Source organism: Gallinula chloropus (assembly GCF_964237585.1).
Source record: "Gallinula chloropus genome assembly, chromosome: 3".
Taxonomy (NCBI): domain Eukaryota; kingdom Metazoa; phylum Chordata; class Aves; order Gruiformes; family Rallidae; genus Gallinula; species Gallinula chloropus.
Window position 1 is genome coordinate 40,635,051 of NC_140087.1, and position 19,851 is coordinate 40,654,901.

The window sequence follows — 19,851 nt, forward strand, 5'->3', positions numbered from 1 at the left end:
CGGGCCCACGCCGCACGCTTCCCCCCGGCACTCGCCGCTGGCCTCGGCCTCCGCCAGGCAGCGCCAGCCGACCGCCGATCGCGGGAGGCGGCGCGGAGGCACCTCGCGCCCATTGGCGGCCCGAGGGCGCCTGCGCGTGGGGCCGCCCCAGCCCCGTTCTCCCGCCCCTACCCCACCCCCCACCCCCCCCCCCCCCGCCGCGGCGTGTGTCAGCCAGCCATGGAGCGGCCGCCGGCGGCAGCCGCCGGCCCCTGGGCAGCACCGGCCGCGCCAGCGTTACCACCACCGGCACTCAGGGGAGGCGGCAGCGGCGGCGCGTCCGCCGGCTGCGCCTGGCGCCGCTGGGCGCAGTGACAGCGCCCCCCCCGGCCCCTGCCTCCCGCCGCCGCCGCAGCCGCCGCCGCCTGCGATGCTCAGTGAGTGGCGGGGAGCGGGGGCCGGCGCGGGGCTGCGGCCCGAGGCCCGCATGGGGACGGGGTGGGGGGAGCGCGGGGGGAGCGGCGCCGGCCGGCCGGCCGGCGGCGGCAGCGGGCGGGCCCCGGGCGTCCCGCCGGGCCGCCTCGTGGCGGAGGCCCGCAGGCCCGGCCCGGCCCGGCAGGCGGCTCCCGGGAGGCCGGCGGGCCCCGTGGGGGCCTCGGGCATCGGGAACGGCCCTCAGGGGCAGCCTCTGGGGAGGGCAGGGCCGAGCCGAGCGCCTTCCCAGCGCCGGAGGTCGTGGGGTGGGCTTTTCGCGTTACATCCTCCTTTCCCTTGAAAAGTGCGTGGGTTTCACTTGCTGCTTGCGGCGTTAGCTCCCCTTCCCTTTTTCCTCGCTCCTTGCGCTTGTTTCTTCACTCCTTCTCCGCCCGGCAGGGGAAGGGTTTCGTTTTCGGGTCCCTTCGGCGAGCGCCCTTCAGTTCCCCTCCCGTGAGCGCTGCCCGGGTTCGGTGGGGCTCCCCAGCGTTGGTCGAGGTTTCTCCTTCGCGGGGCCCACAGCCCAGCGGCGCTGGGTCCGGCAGCTCCGCTCTGCGGAGGAGGAAGGCTTGGGGGGCTGGAGGCGCAAGGTGGTGTGTCGCGGGCAGGAGTAGAGCATGTCCTGCCCAGGGGGCGCGGGGGGAAGAAAACCAACTGTGGAATTGGCAAAGCTCGGTCTGCGGACGGTGAGCCAAATCTTGGTCCGATGCAGATGGATGCAGGCTCTTCGGAAATCCCAGCTGTTTCCTCTCTGGCTCTCCTGGAGCGAACGCCGTGTCTCAGGCAGAATCCTTCTCTGCGGTTCTTGCTGCCTGCAGCGCTCGTCCTATTCTGCAGCACTTGCACGCCGAGTCTCGGGTCCGCTTGTCATGTTCGCTCGCCTGTTCTTCTGAGCTGCAGCTGCTGCGTGTGAGAAGCCCCTCAGCTCTAGGATCGCTGTTACCTGTGTATCAGCTTACCCTTACCTTGTTTGCTACTAACTTTTTAAAACCTTAATTCAATGTCGTGGAGTTAAGAATTAGGTGGTTCGGTGTTGTTAGTAGCCTCAAAATTTCACCTGTAAGAGATAAAAGATGGTACCTCTCTGTCCACAGCTGAGGCCTGAGACACAGCACTGAGACCATTCAGCATGTGCTTTCATGGGTTGTTTTATTGGTTTGGTGGTGATGTTAGGTGTTTTGGGGGGGGAGGGTTAAGATTGCTTGTCCTCAGTTCTTCTGTAACACTCACAGGGCTTACTTTGGCCTATTGGGAGGAAGAGACTGCCATCACAGCATTGGAAAAGGAATGTAGAGTGTTTAAAAAGCAGCGTTTCCAACACCAAGTTTTCAAGCTCTTTTTCATATGCCTGTACTGGTGATGTTTCACGGCTGTGGAATCTGCTGAAACCTGTACCTGAGATGTAGCATAGGCAGCAAATTAATTTCCTCAGCCCAGTGCTTAGTGTGCTGCTAATTTCCAGCTTTTCTAGGAAACAGGAACTTGTAATGTATAGGCCCGATAGGCCTCTCCTCTGGGTTTCTTGTATGGTTTTGGTTCCTCAAAGAAAGTGACCCTAATATCTTGGGGTTTTTATTTTGTGACCCAATTTGTGACACAGCAGAAGATGCTGCATTGTAGCTGTGCAGGCTCCCAGTGTGATCTTTCTTTGCTCTTCCCCTACGTATTTTTGCTTATCAGTAAAACTAGTTAATGGCGTTACTATTTGTTGTTCTCTCTGGCTCTGAGAAGAACGTGGCGACTGGGGCTTCCGAGCGATTGTTTCAAGCTTTCTGCAGGCTTGGGCAGAGAACGCTGTGTGTATTCAGTCTTGTCTCGTGTGTTGGAGATGATCTTTAGTGAGGAGACAGTCTTAAAATCGATGGGAGATTAAAATGGCAGGCTTGTCCCCTTTTTTTTGCCTTTAAATTCTGCATCCCTGACCTGTTGTGAACTTGGTTTAAGACAGGCTGTTCTTATGTTGATTTTATGATAGGCTCTGATTTTGAAGATTTGATAAAGAATATTTGTAGGAACATGGGTTTAGACATTTCATGAATGCTTCTGTGCACTTGCACCCTGAACAGCTTCCCTCCTCCTGCAGCACTGATCTTTGTATCGCTGAGGGTGTAACATAAAGGCAAAGTCAGCCAAGAGGTCAAGACCTGAAATGAAAGAAGGGGTGGTAGTGTGTCTGATGCCCATGGGTGTTGCTTGGTGAAGATGCATTTCCTGTAAGGTGGTTCCTGTTCTGTCACCCGGGAGTAGGGAAAGAGATCTCTTTGAGATAACTGCTCCTTAACAACCGCTACTGTGACTACTGGGAGGAGTGTGCAAGGTACATGAAGGGAGCAAGATACTGCCTGGTTTCCATAAAGCAGCTGCAAACCCCACCTTGCTCCTATTGGCTGAAGAAACTGGGGCTTCTCTGTTACCCCAAAGCTCTGAAAAAGCTCAGATTTGAATCAGCTGCCAGCTACTGCTCCTTTCCCAGGCCTTTCTCTACATTTCTGCTGAAGTATCCAATCCCAAGGTTAAAAATTGAGACTACTGGGGTTTTTCTTTTTGCCTATCATTTAAAGTTTACCATTTTCTCTGGTCATTTGCTTGTTCACAAGCAGCTTGAAAAGGCTGGTCTTGGTGGCTGGTCTCTTGTTTGTCCCTGTCACTTCAGAGGGACTTCTGGGGTTTTGTGTTTTCCACATACTAGTCCAGTTTTTGGTTTCTTCAATCCATTATGGGTTTATGAGGAGTTATCTGTAAGTGCATGCTGTGCCATAACAAATAAGGGTTTTCTCACCAAATCTAACCTAGCACAAAACTGGTTGTGCAGCAAGAAAGTGTGGTTCAGTGGTGTTTCCAGAGGCTCTCTCTTTGCAGTTGAGCCACAGACCTAAGGCTGGTTTTATAGTTTTGACTGGCTAAGTGGTGTCAGAGATTTTGTGGAATCTGTTCCATGCCATTTTGGGAGTGAGTTTCTTTTGGACTATAAGCTAAATGCAACAGTCTACACTCAGATTCTCCAAAACGTTTTCTAAACCTGAAATAAGCATTTGTTAGAGCCTTTTAAAATGTAACTAAGTTGCTACCCAAACCTAAGCTTCATGACAGATGATGCAGAGGTATTAGCATGGAGCCCTGGGCAAGTCACTTGGAGGTGAGTCTGTGCTGCCAGCTGAAATGTAGAACGGTAACATTAATATCTTGCATTGAAATTGCCTTTCATACACTTTTGGGCAGCAGAAAAATTGTTACATTTGAGATGGTGTAAGCTTTTTTTTTTTTAATTGCAAGGAAGATGAAAAGGAAGTCTGCTTTTGGAATGTGAAAAGTTGTGGTTGAAGCTCATGACTTTAATAGGCCTATCTGGAAATGCTTTGAAAACTCTGCACCTGTTGATGCCCCTTCCCCACCCTCAGCAATTATTTCACCTGTGAGGACAAGTGGAAATCTTCTTAACGTGTTCACCAGCACACAGGGGTCTGCAGTTCCATCTATTTGTTTAATTTCTGCTAAAACCTTACAGCCCCATCTGCTTGGAACTTCACAGAGCCATTATTGTTCTGACATCTGGGATAAGCACCGAAGTGTGCATGAGTATTAGAAAAGGCCCATTTATCATCCTATTTTTAAACCTGTCACTTTGTTAGAAATATGCTTCTGGAAGGTGAGGAGGGGGGGGTCATCCTATTCTGTCTCTCTGAGAAGTTGCGTTTCATCAGATGTTGCTACTCACACCCAAATGCATGTAAAACGAATGCAGGTCACTGGTAGTGGGGCTGTAAGGCACAGAACTATCTTGAGGTAGGCTTTGCCTGTTACTCTGGTGAAATAAAACTGTTGTTTAGTTCTTGCTTTAAAAAACCTAAAAGGCTTTATCTAAACTTCTGTGTAAAATCAGTGGCTATTGAGAAGGGTTGGTGGCAGTCAGGGACCAGTCAAATAGCAAGGGAGCTATTGCATTCATCTAGCTGAGGTGTGGCTATTACAAGCCAGAGGCTAAAAGCTGGCATTGGGCTCCTTTTGGTTTTGAGACATTACCAGGTGGTGGTTTTGAGGATGGCTTTCAAAACTTAGAGGAAACTTCAAAGGATTCTTTTCTTTTTTCATTTCCCTTTTTTTCTTTTTTATTAATTTTGTAGGAGAGAAGTCCAGGTAGATGAAGGCAAGTGAAAAAAGCATGAGACTCTTTTTGTTTTCATTTCCCTGTGGGGTTTTTTTGCTGGTTTGGGGTTTTTTTGGGAGTCTTACCTGACTGAAGAGACAGAACTCTGGCTCTAACTTTTAACTTCAGGCAAGAAACTATTTCTTCTTGAACTCCCCAGATAAGGTGTGCTATTTAAAGCATTATGATTGTGACATTTTCTTCTTCGTGTATTGATTTCTCATTCCCTTGTCTCTTTTTGGAATTGTTTTCTTGGTTGGTCAAGCAGAGGAATGATAAAATAACTGAAGGATGCCCACTGACAAAATAGGGGTAGGAGAAACATTCCCCTCTTATGAGTTACCTTTACTAAAAACAAATCCTTCAGCTTAGCACTGCGGTTTTAGTCTAGAATCCTCAATAGTGTTTTTGATTCCTCAGTGAAGTTTGTAGAATTAGGCAGCAAAATATCTTCAGGGATCTGAGTCAAAGACGCCTAAATGTTTTGTTTCATACTTGAGTAATGAAGTTGCTTGACTTGAGCAATGAAAGCGCTGAGCTGTTTGTCTTCTATCAGTTCTAACACAGCTGTGGTGTAGTTGACCTTAGCACATGTACCTGCACAGTAAGAGCCTCATCATCTCATCTTTTCTTTCGAGGTCATGAAACGCGTACGCACAGAGCAGATTCAGATGGCAGTGTCCTGCTACCTCAAGCGCCGTCAGTATGTGGACTCGGAAGGTCCCCTAAAACAAGGGCTGAGGCTGTGTCAGACTGCTGAAGAGATGGCAGCCAATCTCACAGGTAACCTTAACGTGTTTTCTGTGCCTGCTTCTTGGCAGAGTTATGACAAGAGTGAGTACGTATATTGGTAACTACGTGAATTTGTCTGTACTTATGGACAGCTCTCCTTTCAAAAGAGAGAGATTTCCCAGTGGGAAGTCAGGGTGAGTTCTGAACTTCTGAAGAATGAAAAATGTGGATGAACGTGTAACAAGGTGAGATTCATCCTCAGGGAAAAACAGAAGGTTGACATACCAGGTCAAGGTAGTGGAAAATGCTTATGCTGTATCCCAAAGAACATGAAGTCTGGTGAGTAGCGGTGCTTTGGGATGGAGGTGAGAAGAACCTCCAGGAGAGCTGTATCATGTGAAATGGAGGTGATACAGGCTGCTTCTTTCTTTGGCCTAGTCAGATTTCTAGTCATGAAGGCTCTGTTCTGTCACTTGGAGACAAACCCACTGAACCAAAAAAACCCACCCGTTCGGGAGATGAGACAGTTTATTTCCCTGCATGACCTTTCTCCCCTTTCTTAAAGGCTTCTGAATCCTGTTACACTACCTGCTTTTCAAATCCTGTGGCAGCCTGCACAGGCAGTCTGCAATTTTTATTTTCATTGCAACAAACTGCACTACTGCTTGAGCACATACAGATATTGAAAGGATGGAAATAATGGAGGTTATAAAGGTTGCATTTACTTGTAAAAGTAATAAAAAATACTGGGCTGTTCTTTAGGTGAAAACGAAAGGAGGAAATGTGTCCTGTTAATGACACTTTTTAGGTTGTGACAGGATCCCAGGTTAAGAGCAGTGGAGACCATGTTTTCTTGTGATAAAACTTGATTTGGCAAAACATTAGTTGATGTATAACTCTCTGCTTGTAGGTAGATATGATTGATGCCAAAATAGGTCTTTCCAGCTCTAGAGTATTTTGCCATAGCTACAATCCAAAGATGTAACTATTTACTTGTGAGTAAATGCCTGGGCTAACTCTCTGGGGCGCCTGAAGGAAACTGGGTAATATTTCATTATTAGAAGTGACTTGCAGCTTCTTACTAGTTTTCATTTCCTTGTTGTTTTCACAGTAAATGTGAGAGGTTGGTCGCAACTCTCTGAAGTAGTACTGGGGGAGATGGGAAAGGAATGAAACCAAAGTAAAATGCTGAATTGTTTCAGAGAGATTTTTCTGGGGGAGGTGGGTTGAAATGGGATTCAAAGTTGAGACCAACACCTACCTGGAGGACACAAGTGTATCTGATGCAGGAGAGACAGTTGGATCACAAGCCCTTGTATTCACAGATGGCACCATGCAGAAAATAAAACTGTTTCAGTAAAGAGTGTGGGATTGGGTTTTGTCTTTTTACTAATCTTCCATCAAATGTTATTACTACATTTCTTCTTATTAGCCTGTATCCTCTTGCCAGTGCAAGGGCTTTGTGGTTGGTGATTCAGACCTTAGTCACCAGTGTTCATTAGAACTGAAAATGGTCTGTTCTCCTGTATTCAGCTGCTTACTACTTTTTGTCAAATGTGAAGTGTCACTGAGTGTGCTGAAGTTCCATGAATGATTGTTGAAAAAGAAAAACCCACCTAGTACTTATCCTTACAACAGAAGCTGAAAATATCTTCTCCTCACTCATCTTGCTTTTGCAAACTGCATAAAACCTGACCAGATTCTGAAGCCTGCATTGCTTTATTTCAGGGAAAGCCATCAAATATTTTTTTTCTGAAGATGTTTTTGCTTTTTCCTTAACAAAACTCACCTTGCTTTTTCTGTTCAGCTCCTTTCTTTTGTTTGACTTCTAACTAGCCTGTATAAGTGGGAGAGTTGCTTAATTCTGTCTTCAGCTCTGTGATTTCTTTCTGTGAAAACTATTGTCCTTTTTTTTTTAATAGTTTTGTTTCTCAGCTTTATCTCAGCATTTCTTTTTTGTCTTCTTCCAGAGTCTCTTCAGTTCGGCTCTTCTCCGTTGCTTCACATACTTGCTCTATCCATACAGCTCTGTTTTTACAGAATCATAGAGGTTGGAAGGGACCTTGAACAATCATCTGGTCCAGCCTTTCGTGGGAAAGGGAGCCCTGATGTCTGTCTAGCACCCTGTCTGATTGCATCTGCAGTAGCATACAGCGCACTGCTTCCTCATGGCTGTCCTGTGTTTCTATAGAAAATGAAGAATATTGGAGGACAGAATGAGTGACTAAGGAACAATTTCCTCTAGTATTGCCCATGGTATTCTATCAGCACGCAGACATATCTGAAATACTGTAAAGTTATGCATCATCTCACTTGTGTCAAAGAAGAACCAGTTGCTGTAAAACAGCATTTACAGTAGCCCCACGTTTGTTTGCTGGAAGCAGTGCTGCTCGTAGCCAACACACAAGAGCAGGAGGGTACTGTCAATATCCCTGAGTTAGGGGCAAGTCCCTTTGGATTTGTTCTCAGGTCGTGTAGCTGGCTGCTGTTACTGGAAGCAAAGTCAAGGAGCAGATGCTTCCAATGGATGTTCTTATGACCACTGGGGAGGATGGAAAAGAAACTGGGGTAGACCTACTAATATATGAGAAGGATATGGCTGGTGTTTTTTTATTTCCACTGAGAGAGAATGCCTGAAAATTTACTCCCTTGTTTTGGAACCAGTTGAGCTTTTGATCCCTCTTGCACTTCTGGTAGGTGTAAAGTTTTGGGAAGAGAAATAACTAGAATTTGAACTTGTTATAGCTGTCTGGTATGTGGGGTTCGTGTACCATTTGTTTGATGGGAATGAGCTCTAGCGTTGTAACTGAAACAGTGGGGCATAATGATCCCCAGTCAGACAGCTCCAGGATAGGTAGCTGAAGGTGATGTTCCTCTTTCTGAAGCATGGCATACATCTTAGTTTTGGAAATAAGTTGCTTATGCAAATGAAGTTAAATAGGTGTCATGGAGGGAGCACTTCACAGAGCTAAGGACAGTAAGGTGTGCTTGCATGGTATGAGCAAGATGACAAGTGATTCCCATTCTAGTGAGGCCACCGGAACTCTGTGCAGAGTTGACCCTTGCAGAAGTCAGAATAGCAGAGTTGTGTTTTGGTTTTACTTTAGCTGTTAAGTAATACCAGGACATGAGCCTGGGGTTCTTACCAGCTTTGAGTTTCCTAAGCAGCCCAATTGTGCAGTGTATCTGTACCTTTCAAGAGGCTGCATTTGTTTATTTCAAAACCTATCTGGTGCTGGGATCTGTATTTGTTTCTTCCCATGAGGGGATGATAAGCATAGTCTAGCTCCGTTTTTGAGGCTGAATTCAGCTTGCCCCACTGAGTTGGTAAGCATACCTTCTCCATTTCCCTGTGGACATGGACCTGGGGGGAGGGGGAAGAGGGAAAGACAGAGACAGGCTGCCTGTACACTATGTGCAGATCTTTCTAATTAGAAGCATGCATGTTTAGCATGTGAAAATTTGATGTTGTTCATAGACTTCCAGGGCCGTCAGAGTTGTGCCTCTGTGAGCCAAGTGCTGGAGCAAAAAGCTCCAGGAAGGTAAAGAGAGGATGGAAATCAGGGAGAAGGGGAAGAGGAGACTGAAGAGAAATTGGAGTAGTTGAAAATGAGAGTAATAAAAAGGGGGAGGGGGAATAGTTATGAATTGAAAAACAATTATAAAAAGAAAATAGTTCAATTCCTTGCTGTTCTGTGCTTTCCTTAGAAGAGCAGATGAATAAACATAGCATGTTGTGCTGCTTCTAATGACTGGTATTTGTATATGTTTATGGTATGTTCAGGTTGTCTGCAAACTTGCACAAAGTCCCCTGTCAGATTCTGAGCAGTGAGCAGAAGAGCAAAGGTTTGGTGCCAGAGAAGACAATTGCCAAACTGCTTTTACCAAAGTTGATACTGATTCTGAAAATCAGTTTAACACCATCTCAGGAGACCATAACCCTGCCCTGGGTCTGTGGTCAAATACCAGCAGCCGTTTAACCTAAAATCCTCAGTGAGGAGAACACGTTTTGATTTAGAGAGTAGTGCTTAAAGATTCAGTGGGTTTTCACCCCCACTTCTGGAAGACTAGTAAATGATAATGATTATAATTGGTAGTAAACGATAATGCCTGGGACAAGTACTTTGAGACCAAGATAGTGTCACTGCAGACCTTCTGTCCATGATGGGTGGTAGGTCCTGCACAAAAAAGAAACCGTGTTTTGGAGAAGGTTATAGATAGCTTTCATCATCTTTTCTCAGTGCACAGTAGTAAAACTTTGAAGGGATCTATGTTAACTGTTAAGGGTGGTGTTACTCTGAATTTTTTGGCACTTTGGTTGTATTTGAAACCCTGAAACTTTACAGATTTTTTTTCAAAGATTTTTTAAGGGTGTTCTTTTTAAGCTTCCAGTATATTACCTCATTCATGATCTGTCTAGGTTGTTAGTGCCATGTTTAGGTGCTTCGGACTATGTCGTCCCTGGACGGTTTGAAAGATGAAATACCATATTGGTGGCTGCATTACCTTGGATTTTATGGGAAGCTTTGTTTCCAGACCTACATGCAGAACTCCTTAAATCCCTATTTAACTCTTACTTATTTTATTTCACAGTCCAATCTGAATCTGGTTGTGCCAACGTTGTGTCTGCAGCTCCCTGCCTGGCAGAGCCACAGCAATATGAAGTACAATTTGGACGATTACGCAATTTTCTCACAGGTAACTATCAGGAAGCAAGGAAGAGGATAGTAACTGATTTCTCTTTTTGTCGTTTCAATGAGTGTGGAACAAAATAAAATTTAAAATCATGTCTCTTAATCTTTGATTTCTAGTTTGAAGACTTCAGTTACTAGAGTTAGAAACATTTATTTCATGTTACTGTCTGCGTGCTGAGAACCTTTGGCTTTTGTAGATAGCTGACTGCACTTCCTTGTTCAAGCATTTGCCCTTTGTAGATCCTGCAGACAACAGCATACACATACAGGACAAGAAGGAAGATTAAGAGTGTTTTATGTGAAAGGCAGGTCAACTTAGAAATCAATGTAGTTGTCTGCTGTCTCCTAGTCTAGGGGTTTTATTTTTTTCGTAATTGAAGAGCATAGTCCAGACACTTCTTGAACTCAGCCAAGCTCAGTGCTCTGACCACTTCGCTGGGGAGCCTGTTCCAGTGCCTGGCCACCCTCTCAGTGAAGAACCTCTTCCTAATACCCAACCTGAACCTCCCTTGTTGCAGCTGATGTATAATACTGCAGACAAAACACATGTTCTGTAGTTATTCATATAGAAATGTGAGAGGGGCATGATATGGACCAGAGAACATCTGGGCAGGTGTTCAACAAGAGAAGAAAATTATCCTAATGGAAAAGGCGGCGTGGGGGGGGGAATCTACTTTAGCAAGTGGCGGGAGGGAAGAAAAGTGGAAAAGAAGCACTTCCTTTTGAAGACCAGCAATGCTGTTTGAGAACCAGCAATAGGATCAGCAATGCCTATTTTGTTCTAGTAATTTGGACGATTTCATCCTCTGGTAACTCATTGTTGTGGCCCTGTATGCTTGTGCGTCAGCTGCTAGCTGAATGTGGGAGGGAATAGCCCCAAGAAGCTGGTAAAGGAGGGGTGGAGCTCTTGCACAGATTTAGTTTCTGCAAGGTACAGCACAGCCTAATTGGCAGTTTGTTACACTGTGTACTAGGAATTACTGCTGGGATTTGCCTTGGCAGAGTCGGGGGATAGAGAGGGGGATGTGCACATGAGGAGGCACAGAAATAAAACAAGGACACAGCATACTGCTGCACATTTGGAACCTGCAGACAATTGGTGCCATCCAAAGAACCACATGCAAGTTTTACTGAAACTGAGAAGGGGGAGGGGGGAAAGCCACCAAAGTTCAGACCTGTGCCAGCTAGGTAAATAATTTTTACTTAAATATGCTAAATACTATTTTGAATATAATGAATAAATTTTAAAGTTCACTTATTGAAATAAACTGAGGGAATAGGGATTTTTTTTTCCTAAATGCATAGGGGGAAATTCAGCTGTAGCTTGAGGTTGTATTTTAATAGCTGACCCACACTTAAAAAGGTTTGAAATGCCTGTTATGTTCTGATAACACACTGCACTGACTTGAAAACATCTCTCTTTGGGCCTGTGGTAGGTATTGTGTATCCCCTTTAGGTGACAGAAGAGGTTCACTTAGATGCACCAACAAAAGTCTCCTCTTGCTTTCTCTCTGATGCCGCTGTCAAGGCTTTTTGCAGTAATTGTCCTTGTCCTGTTTTGTTTCTGGTAGAAAGTGCATTGAGAAATCATTCAAAGTTTGTTGCTGTTTTTTATATAGATTCAGATTCTCAGCACAGCCATGAAGTGATGCCTCTTCTGTATCCCCTCTTTGTCTACCTCCATCTGAACATGGTCCAGAATGGCCTCAAAAGCACAGTGGACAGTTTTTACAGCCGCTTCCATGGCATGTTCCTGCAGAATGCCAGCCAGAAGGATATCATTGAGCAGTTGCAAACTACCATGACTATTCAAGATATCCTGTCGAACTTGAAGCTCCGGGCTTTTCTGGATAACAAGTATGTCATCCGCCTTCAAGAGGACAGCTACAACTACCTTCTTCGCTACCTCCAAAGTGACAACAACAATGCCCTGTGCAAAGTCCTGACCTTGCATATCCACCTGGATGTGCAGCCTGCCAAGAGGACTGACTACCAGCTCTACGCCGGTGGGAGCTCCTCCCGCAACGAGAGCAACGGCCTGGAACCCAGCGACGTGCCCGCTTCCATTCTGCAGAACGAGGCGGCGCTGGATTTACTGCAGGACAGCATTAAACGTGTCAAGGACGGGCCCCCTTCCTTAACGACCATCTGTTTCTATGCCTTCTATAACACGGAGCAGTTGCTGAACACGGCAGAGATCTCACCAAATAGCAAGCTGCTCGCTGCTGGGTTCGACAATTCGTGTGTGAAGCTGTGGAGCCTGCGTTCCAGGAAGTTAAAATCTGAGCCCCACCTCGTTGATGTGTCCCGCATCCGCCTGGCTTGTGACATCCTGGATGAGGAGGTCTGGATACTTGTTTTTTTTTTTCCCCCCAACCCCCAAACCCTTTCTGCTGAGCTATTTTGGGCATGCCTTGTGGAGTATTTAGTAATGTCTTAGAGGACTGCGAGGCTGTTCTGCAACCTCTCTGTCTTGAGGCACAAATTTTATAGCCTGCTCTTGTCCTTGTTCTTTCCTCTAGTGGTTCTAAATGCTGCAATGTGGTACAATGAGTTTGGGCTCAACTCATAGTCTGTTAGTCCGAGGTGCTGATCGCCCTTGTCCAGCTGCCCTTGAATGGTACACAGGCAGCACAGTAAGGACAAGTGACTAGAGAAGGCTCCCATCCCTGAGGAGCATGGAGCCTTCTTGTGGATGAGAAGATGAAACAAGGAGGTCTGAGCAGTAAACACAGTGGTGAGTGAAAGCTAGAAGGAAACTGACTCAGAACAACCCGTCAGAAGGGTGGAAAGAATAGGAGAGATGCAGGAAGAGGAAAACAAAGTAAGGAAAGAGTCAAAGGAGGCTGGTCTGAGGCCTTGGAGGGGTGGGGAGAAGGAATGCCTAAGTGCAAAACTATATTTGAGGAATCACCTTAACCAGAACTAGAGAGTTAGCGTGGAAAAATTATGCAAAATGCCTCCATTAAATAATCTGCAACATGGAAATTTTAGAGGCTTCCTGCTCTGGAGTGCTAGAGATGATGACAGGGATGTGTGTGCCTTTACATGTCAAGCTAGATAGCATCTTCTACTTTACTCTTTTCTTTTTTTTTTGCCTTCTGGTCACGCCCTTCCTTTCCTCTTGCCACAGCTGCCCACGTACCACCATTTATCTGGTTAGAGATCAGAATTTATGACTCTTCCTTTTGTTTAATAGCTGCCCTCTTGAAGGGAAAAAAAGTCATTTGTTCTTGTACTGAGCATTTAGCAGGAGAAACATCCTTCCACTGCTTTGTTTTCACCTCACAAAATACCTAGTGGCGGGGTTCTGCTCGTTCTGGAAAAGCCCAGAGAGCTTGTTGTAGACCAGGATCTGTGGTTGCGAGTTGCTTTGTAAGCTTGAGGACTAGAGGCAGGCATCCAGGTGAGATAGCGCAGGGGCATGTTCACCCCTTCTGCAGAGCGAGCAGGTGAGTGAGTCAGACAAGCCCAATATGGAGCTGTGGCCTTGTTTGCATGATAAGCTGTGGGAGGTCATAGGGCATGTGACTGCCTATTACCTTTCATGGAAACCAAACATTGATAACCTGCAAGGGAGGAGAGTTTCTCTGGTAAATCAGCACATCGCCTCCTTTGGCTCCAGACAATAGACAAGTGAGATAGTGCCAGGTTATCAGGAGCACCTATTAGCTTTTTTTGGCACGTTGGCACATAGGTGCATATCATATGTGTGTTATGAAACAGCCATGGAGGCTTGAGCACACATGGCTGTTGTTGGCTCTTTAATATTTTGTGTACCCTGCAGTGTTGGTTGAAGACCCAAAACTGGCCAAAGACTGGCACAGATCAAAGTCATCATTGCCCTGAATTTTCACCACTGACAAAACAAATAGCAACCTGATGAGGAGTTCAGTGTTAAGGGAGGGCACCAGCTTGAATGCACTGTTGGCTTTGTGTCCCAAATACAAATGAAAGTCTGTTGATTAGAAGTGAATTCCAGTGTCTGTGAGCCATAAGTGAAAATACATAGGGACCATGGGGATCACAGGTGGGAACGAACCAGCACCCGCTTGGGTGTCACGGGAACAGAAGCCACACGTGCTAAAACAGAGCAAACAACCCCACCCAGCCTGGCTGCAGTCTGTAATGAAGCTTGGTGTGAACAGGGGCTGAGCTTCAGGCTGGTGCTCTGGTTTGATGAGTAACAATCCACAGTGATAAACCTGACAAAAACTTTAGCAAAGAGCAAAAAATTCTGCATGTGCTTTGACATTACTTCAGTGAGCTATTCTGTAGAATAACTTAAGAGGCTGTTAAACTTGGGTGGGTTTTATAAGACTTCTAAATGTGTTTAGTTGATTTCTGCATTATGCAATTAGCTTTGGATACTGTCTTTAATTATTTCAGGCACTACTATTCAGTCTTCAGCTTGGTTTCTGATTTGCTGCAAGCAAATAGGTCCTCCTGTTTCTGAAAATACTGAAGTCTGAAACAGTGCCAGTAGTTGCAGTGGATCTTGTTTAGGGCGGCACTGAACAACACTATTTGGTTTAACTCTGTGTGTGTGTGTGTGTATATATGTATATATATATATGTTATATATATATAAAAGAGGTTGAGACTTGGCAAAAGTGTTAGAGAACAATGTTTTTTCCTAGTCCATGTAAAGCTTTTGTGCCAGTAAGGTCAAAGTTGTCTGCTAGGTGTAGTTATAGTGAATTCTGCTCAGCGTGATGCCCCAGTATATTTTAGCAGTGTTGTCTTGCTTCTTGGAAATATGAGAGGCTTACTATTTTTTGGCTAAAGAAATAAAATTTTCTTTATAGTAGCTTCTTGCAAATGCCAGTTTATAGTCTCCCTTACTTCAGGTCCAGTGTAAAAGTGCAGTTTTGCAGCTGTGCAAATGGGTGCAATTTTGCCATGCTTATCGCTGGTAGTATGTAAATTAACAACAGAAAATAAAACCCTCTGCTACAAACCACAGGAGCACAACAGCCTTTCAATTCTCTGTGGACTAAGGTTTGATGCCATTCAGCTCTGCTGCTGAGAGTGCTTTGACGTGGCCAGTGGTCCTTAAAGTGGTAGTGGTAGCAGAGACGATGCTGACACCTTGGTGGATGGCAGATGGGTGGAAATTCTGGAAGGAGCAGTTAGAAATGTTCTGCAGAGCGCCATGGTATCTACTCCCTCATCTTTCCCTGCTAGGAGAACCCTGCTGTAGGCAGGTAAGAGATCTTCCTTTTTGACGTTTTAGGAGCACTGCAGATTGAGAGAGATGACAACACCCAGGGAAAGGTGTTACTAGTTAGTGGGGAAAAAAAAAAGGGGGGGGGATGCAGACAGGGTGAGATTTTTTTGCTTTGTCATTTCTGGTGTGGTTTTTTTTGAGGTTATTGTTGCTTTTTGAGGCTCATTCATTCCCTTGAGGCTTATACTGGGTGGAAGATCAAGATGACTTTTGTCAGCTAGATAACGTTTGCTGCTCACAAGGTTAAATCCATCAGCAGTAAATCTTTCTGGGTCCAGATGACACCCATGGAAAATCCATTACTGATTTAAGCAACAGCTGAGGACTTGGGCAGTCTGTCCAGAAGTCTATCACTTAGAAGGTGTCCTGTGTAATAAAACATGTTAATATTTTTGCCGTTTTCGGGTTTCTTAACGATGTCATTTTGGGAAGTTTTGTACTTGTTTAGGATCCTGTTCACTGTTGAAGTATTTTTTTTTAGCTCGTTTTAGCAGTGTTGGTGGATTTTCCAGTTCTATCCTCTAATTTCAGATCTGCCTTGATAGTTCTTATTTTCAAAAATGGATAGGGCAGATAATAAAAGGTAGCTTTTAGCGTGTCTGTATATAGGCTATTGATTAAAATAGGCTTGTATAGCTTAACTTCTTGTCCATTCCAAGGAAATAGAAATTGTTCCTGCCAACCTGCAGCAGCAACCACTTGAGAAGGAGCTAATGGATATCTGGATAGCACCTCTCGTTGTACCTTATATCCAGGAAACATTCAGCATGTGAAATTGGAATCCTGAAAAAAAATATTCTGAAGAGGAATTCCTTGCTGACTTGTAGCACAGTTTGCAGCCTTTCTGTAGCTGCTGTAAATGGTCGGCCCACATGGTAGTAGCTGTGGGAGTCAAGGAAGAGTGTGCTTGGTCTGACAAAGAAATGAAGCATGGTTCTTCAAGGCAGTAATTTAGTGGCTGCCCTTCCAGTTGCTGTGTTCATCTGAGCAGCAGGCTAACTGGGATAGGGAGGAAACGTAGTGACTCAGAAGCTTTAGAGGTGTACTGGTTTTGGTGAGCTGGGTGCAGTTGTTATGCTAAGTGGGTGTCAAACAAGAGAAGTCAAAGATAAGATCTGATATGTATGACCCTACAGGAGTGTGGTTTTCAACCCTTCGGCAGGCATTTTCAAATAAGCTGCTGCGTAATATGGGAGAGTAAGAGTAGGTGCTTATAAGGAAGAAGAGTAGGTGCTTGCAGGCAGCCCAAGTAGCCTTCTATGAATTTGGAGGCATAAAATTAAGTACCTGGACTGGCAGAATTTAGAAGAACTGCGGTATGGTGTAGGTAACCTGAATGGGCTCCCACTGGTAACTTGTCAGGAATCTTACGGCCATAATTAAATAGGATAAAACGCTACAGGTATCAGCCTCCCTCCTTTAATGTGGTAACATAGCCTAGGGATGCTGTGGATTCCAGCAGGTAATGCTCTATCTGAGGTCGAAAAAGCAATTTGAATAAGAATGGGGCTTTGCATGCTAGAGCCTGTAATTTCTTTCTGCTTCACCTCCATAGTAGAGATGAAGTTGGCTCCCAACCACATCATAAAACTCCCATGGGCACTGCCTGCCTGAAGGGAAATCAGCATTGCTAAACATGGTTTGCTGTCTACCTCTAAGCACACAGGTGAGATGGAGAAAGGAAGCAAGCTCACAAAGTTTGCTCATGCCTTCCATGAGATTTGAAACTGCTGAAGGAGTAGGACTTTTGAGAATATTGGTAGGTCTGAAGCAAAACTGTGTGTGGGTCCTGAGATCAGAGACACAGGAGATGTCGTGTCAGCTGAGAGAGCCACTCATGAAGCACTGACTTCTGCTGGTTGCAGTCCACCAGCCCTGGGGAATTGGGTTTCCTCTCAGGGCAGGAAGTGCTCCTTCTGCAGGAAATGGGCCAGTTTGCAATGATAAAAGTTAAAGGGGCTGTTCACAAACAGAAGGGCTGGATTTGATGTGCAGAGACTGTCTGTGGATGAGTGTTACTGATTCAGTACTGAGGAACAGTGCCTGCGTGACAGCCCTGAGGAAGGGTGATCTTCAGCCACTATGCAGGTGCACTCTGAGCTATGGTTGCCTTTGCACTCTGTCAGTGAGACCCCAGCCTGTCAGGCAAGGACACCGTCTTGAGTTGAGATCTGTTGAAAATTGTGCACTCTGTAGAGTTTGATTGTTAAGATAGGCTGCCACTTGAGTAGACTTTTTGGAGACTCTTCCCTTCTGCTTGGGAGATTTCTTTGTGCAGCTCACTGAACAGTCTTTAAAGGTGAAAGCCATCACTTGTTCACTATCTGCCTTGGTACTTGAATTCAAAAATTGAAGGATAAAAAAAGGTTTGCAGTACCATCCTTTTTGTGATTATTCATCTTCTCCTACCCCAAAATAGATCCTTTGACCTAAATAAACTGCATACATTTGCTGTTCTTGAAGGCTGCTCTGGAAGGGTGAAAATGTGAAAGCATCCTGATCGAGCAGTAGATATTACGGCCTTACTGTGTTTCTGCTCACATGTGAGGTTAAGAAGGAATGTCCATCAGACAGCTTGACAAATATGCTTTGTCTTTCCATTCTCTGCCTTTTGTTTAAGACATCTGGGTTTCTTTTTCTCTACTGTGAGACTCACTTCCAGTAATGACTGCACCAAAAGAGCAGATGCCAAATCTGTTTCAGCATCTCAGCCAAAAGTTTAGTAGAGACTGGATAGGGAATAAGCATATGTTTTTAGCAAGTGGAAAAATGTCTAAAATACTTTTTTTTTATTTGTATGCAGTCCCAGGTTAAGGTGCCTTCTGGGGTGAGCAGGAGGCTACAAAAAATGAAGATAAAACCTATGTATAAATACAGTCTTACCTCCCCATCTCTGTCAGCATTAACTCAGATGTAGCAAATGCACTAGAAATGTTTGTCTGAGTTGCACAAAGTGGGCCACATCTAAAATAGCTTCTGTATTGACGCCTGCCTGCTTTCCTCATGGTGGTTCCTGTATTTGTGGAACAGATAAACACACTTTCCTTTGTTGTTTCTTTTTCTCCTCCCTGACCAGGAGGACGAGGACGACAGTGCGGGCACAGAAATGAAGATCCTGAGAGGACACTGTGGACCTGTCTATAGCACGAGGTTCCTTTCGGACAGTTCGGGACTCTTATCTTGTTCTGAGGACATGTCCATCAGATACTGGGACCTCGGAAGTTTTACAAACACTGTGCTGTACCAAGGACATGCCTATCCAGTCTGGGATCTGGATATCAGTCCCTGCAGCTTGTACTTTGCCAGCGGTTCCCACGATCGCACCGCAAGGCTCTGGTCCTTCGATCGGACATACCCGCTGCGAATATACGCGGGCCATTTGGCGGACGTAGACTGTGTCAAGTTCCACCCCAATTCCAACTACTTAGCGACGGGCTCCACGGACAAAACTGTGCGCCTGTGGAGCACTCAGCAAGGCAACTCGGTGCGCCTTTTCACCGGGCACCGCGGCCCCGTGCTGGCGCTTGCGTTCTCTCCCAACGGTAAGTACCTGGCGTCAGCCGGCGAAGACCAGCGGCTGAAGCTGTGGGACTTGGCGTCGGGAACCCTTTACAAAGAGCTGAGGGGGCACACGGACAACATAACCAGCCTTACTTTTAGCCCCGACAGTAGCTTAATCGCTTCAGCGTCGATGGACAATTCGGTCCGGGTCTGGGACATTCGGAACACTTACTGCAACGCCCCTGCAGATGGGTCTTCCAGTGAACTGGTTGGTGTATATACCGGACAAATGAATAATGTACTGAGCGTACAGTTTATGGCCTGTAATCTTCTTCTAGTGACTGGAATTGCACAAGAAAATCAGGAACATTAATTATTTTTTTTTTCTTAGGGAAGTGGGTGGGTGTATTGAATGCCAGAGTCCATTGCAAGCTGAGATTACTGACTGTGAAACACTTTTCGTCTTCTGCCCCCTTGAAAGGCACGTTCAGAGTTCCAAATGCTTTAAAATGTCTTGCCCACAAGAAGGTCTGTGCAGTTGAACGGAAAGAGGAAAAAAAGGAGGGGTGGTGAAAATATATATACGTTCTATCTAATTTTGTACTTGTAGGGATGGGGAAAAGGGGAGGAAGTCCAGTAGCTTGGGAGAAACTGAAAGCCTGGTCCAGACAAGTGAAACTGCCAACCAGATAAGCTGCTGACCTGCACTTAAGTATCCTGCATTGATTGATGGGCACATCTTTACCTACTGCTAACTGAGGCTTGAGTGTGTGGAGAACTACTGGCCCTGGTGTTTTTCTGTTTTGTTTTGCTTTTGTTTTCCTGGTATTGCAGAGGACCAGCATTTTAAGGCCCTTATGGTAAAAGAACATTATGTATTTTCTACAGTGATAGTGGTCCTAAATATTGCAGTTCCGTAGAGCACTTCTGGAATATTCTGGACTAGCTTGGTAGAAAATACCATTTTTCTTTTTAGTAAGGGGATGGAGATCTGACCTCAGTTGGAGCCCATTTCTGCGTTGTCATTTGGGTTTGGTTCCTGGTACTAGCTGTGATGTATGTATTTATGTTCCATTAATTAGGAATCTTTCTGAATC

General features: G+C 45.5%; 1 protein-coding gene across 1 annotated transcript; it reads left to right on the plus strand.

Moving 5' to 3' along the window:
- The first annotated feature begins 360 nt into the window (after positions 1–360).
- TAF5L (TATA-box binding protein associated factor 5 like) lies at positions 361–19,340 on the plus strand. The gene is made up of 5 exons (XM_084262302.1): positions 361–416; positions 5,236–5,380; positions 9,923–10,027; positions 11,643–12,367; positions 18,330–19,340. Exons 2-5 carry the CDS (start codon positions 5,239–5,241, stop codon positions 19,125–19,127), a joined length of 1,770 nt encoding a protein of 589 aa, XP_084118428.1. The 5' UTR covers positions 361–416; positions 5,236–5,238; the 3' UTR covers positions 19,128–19,340.
- The last annotated feature ends 511 nt before the right edge of the window (positions 19,341–19,851 follow it).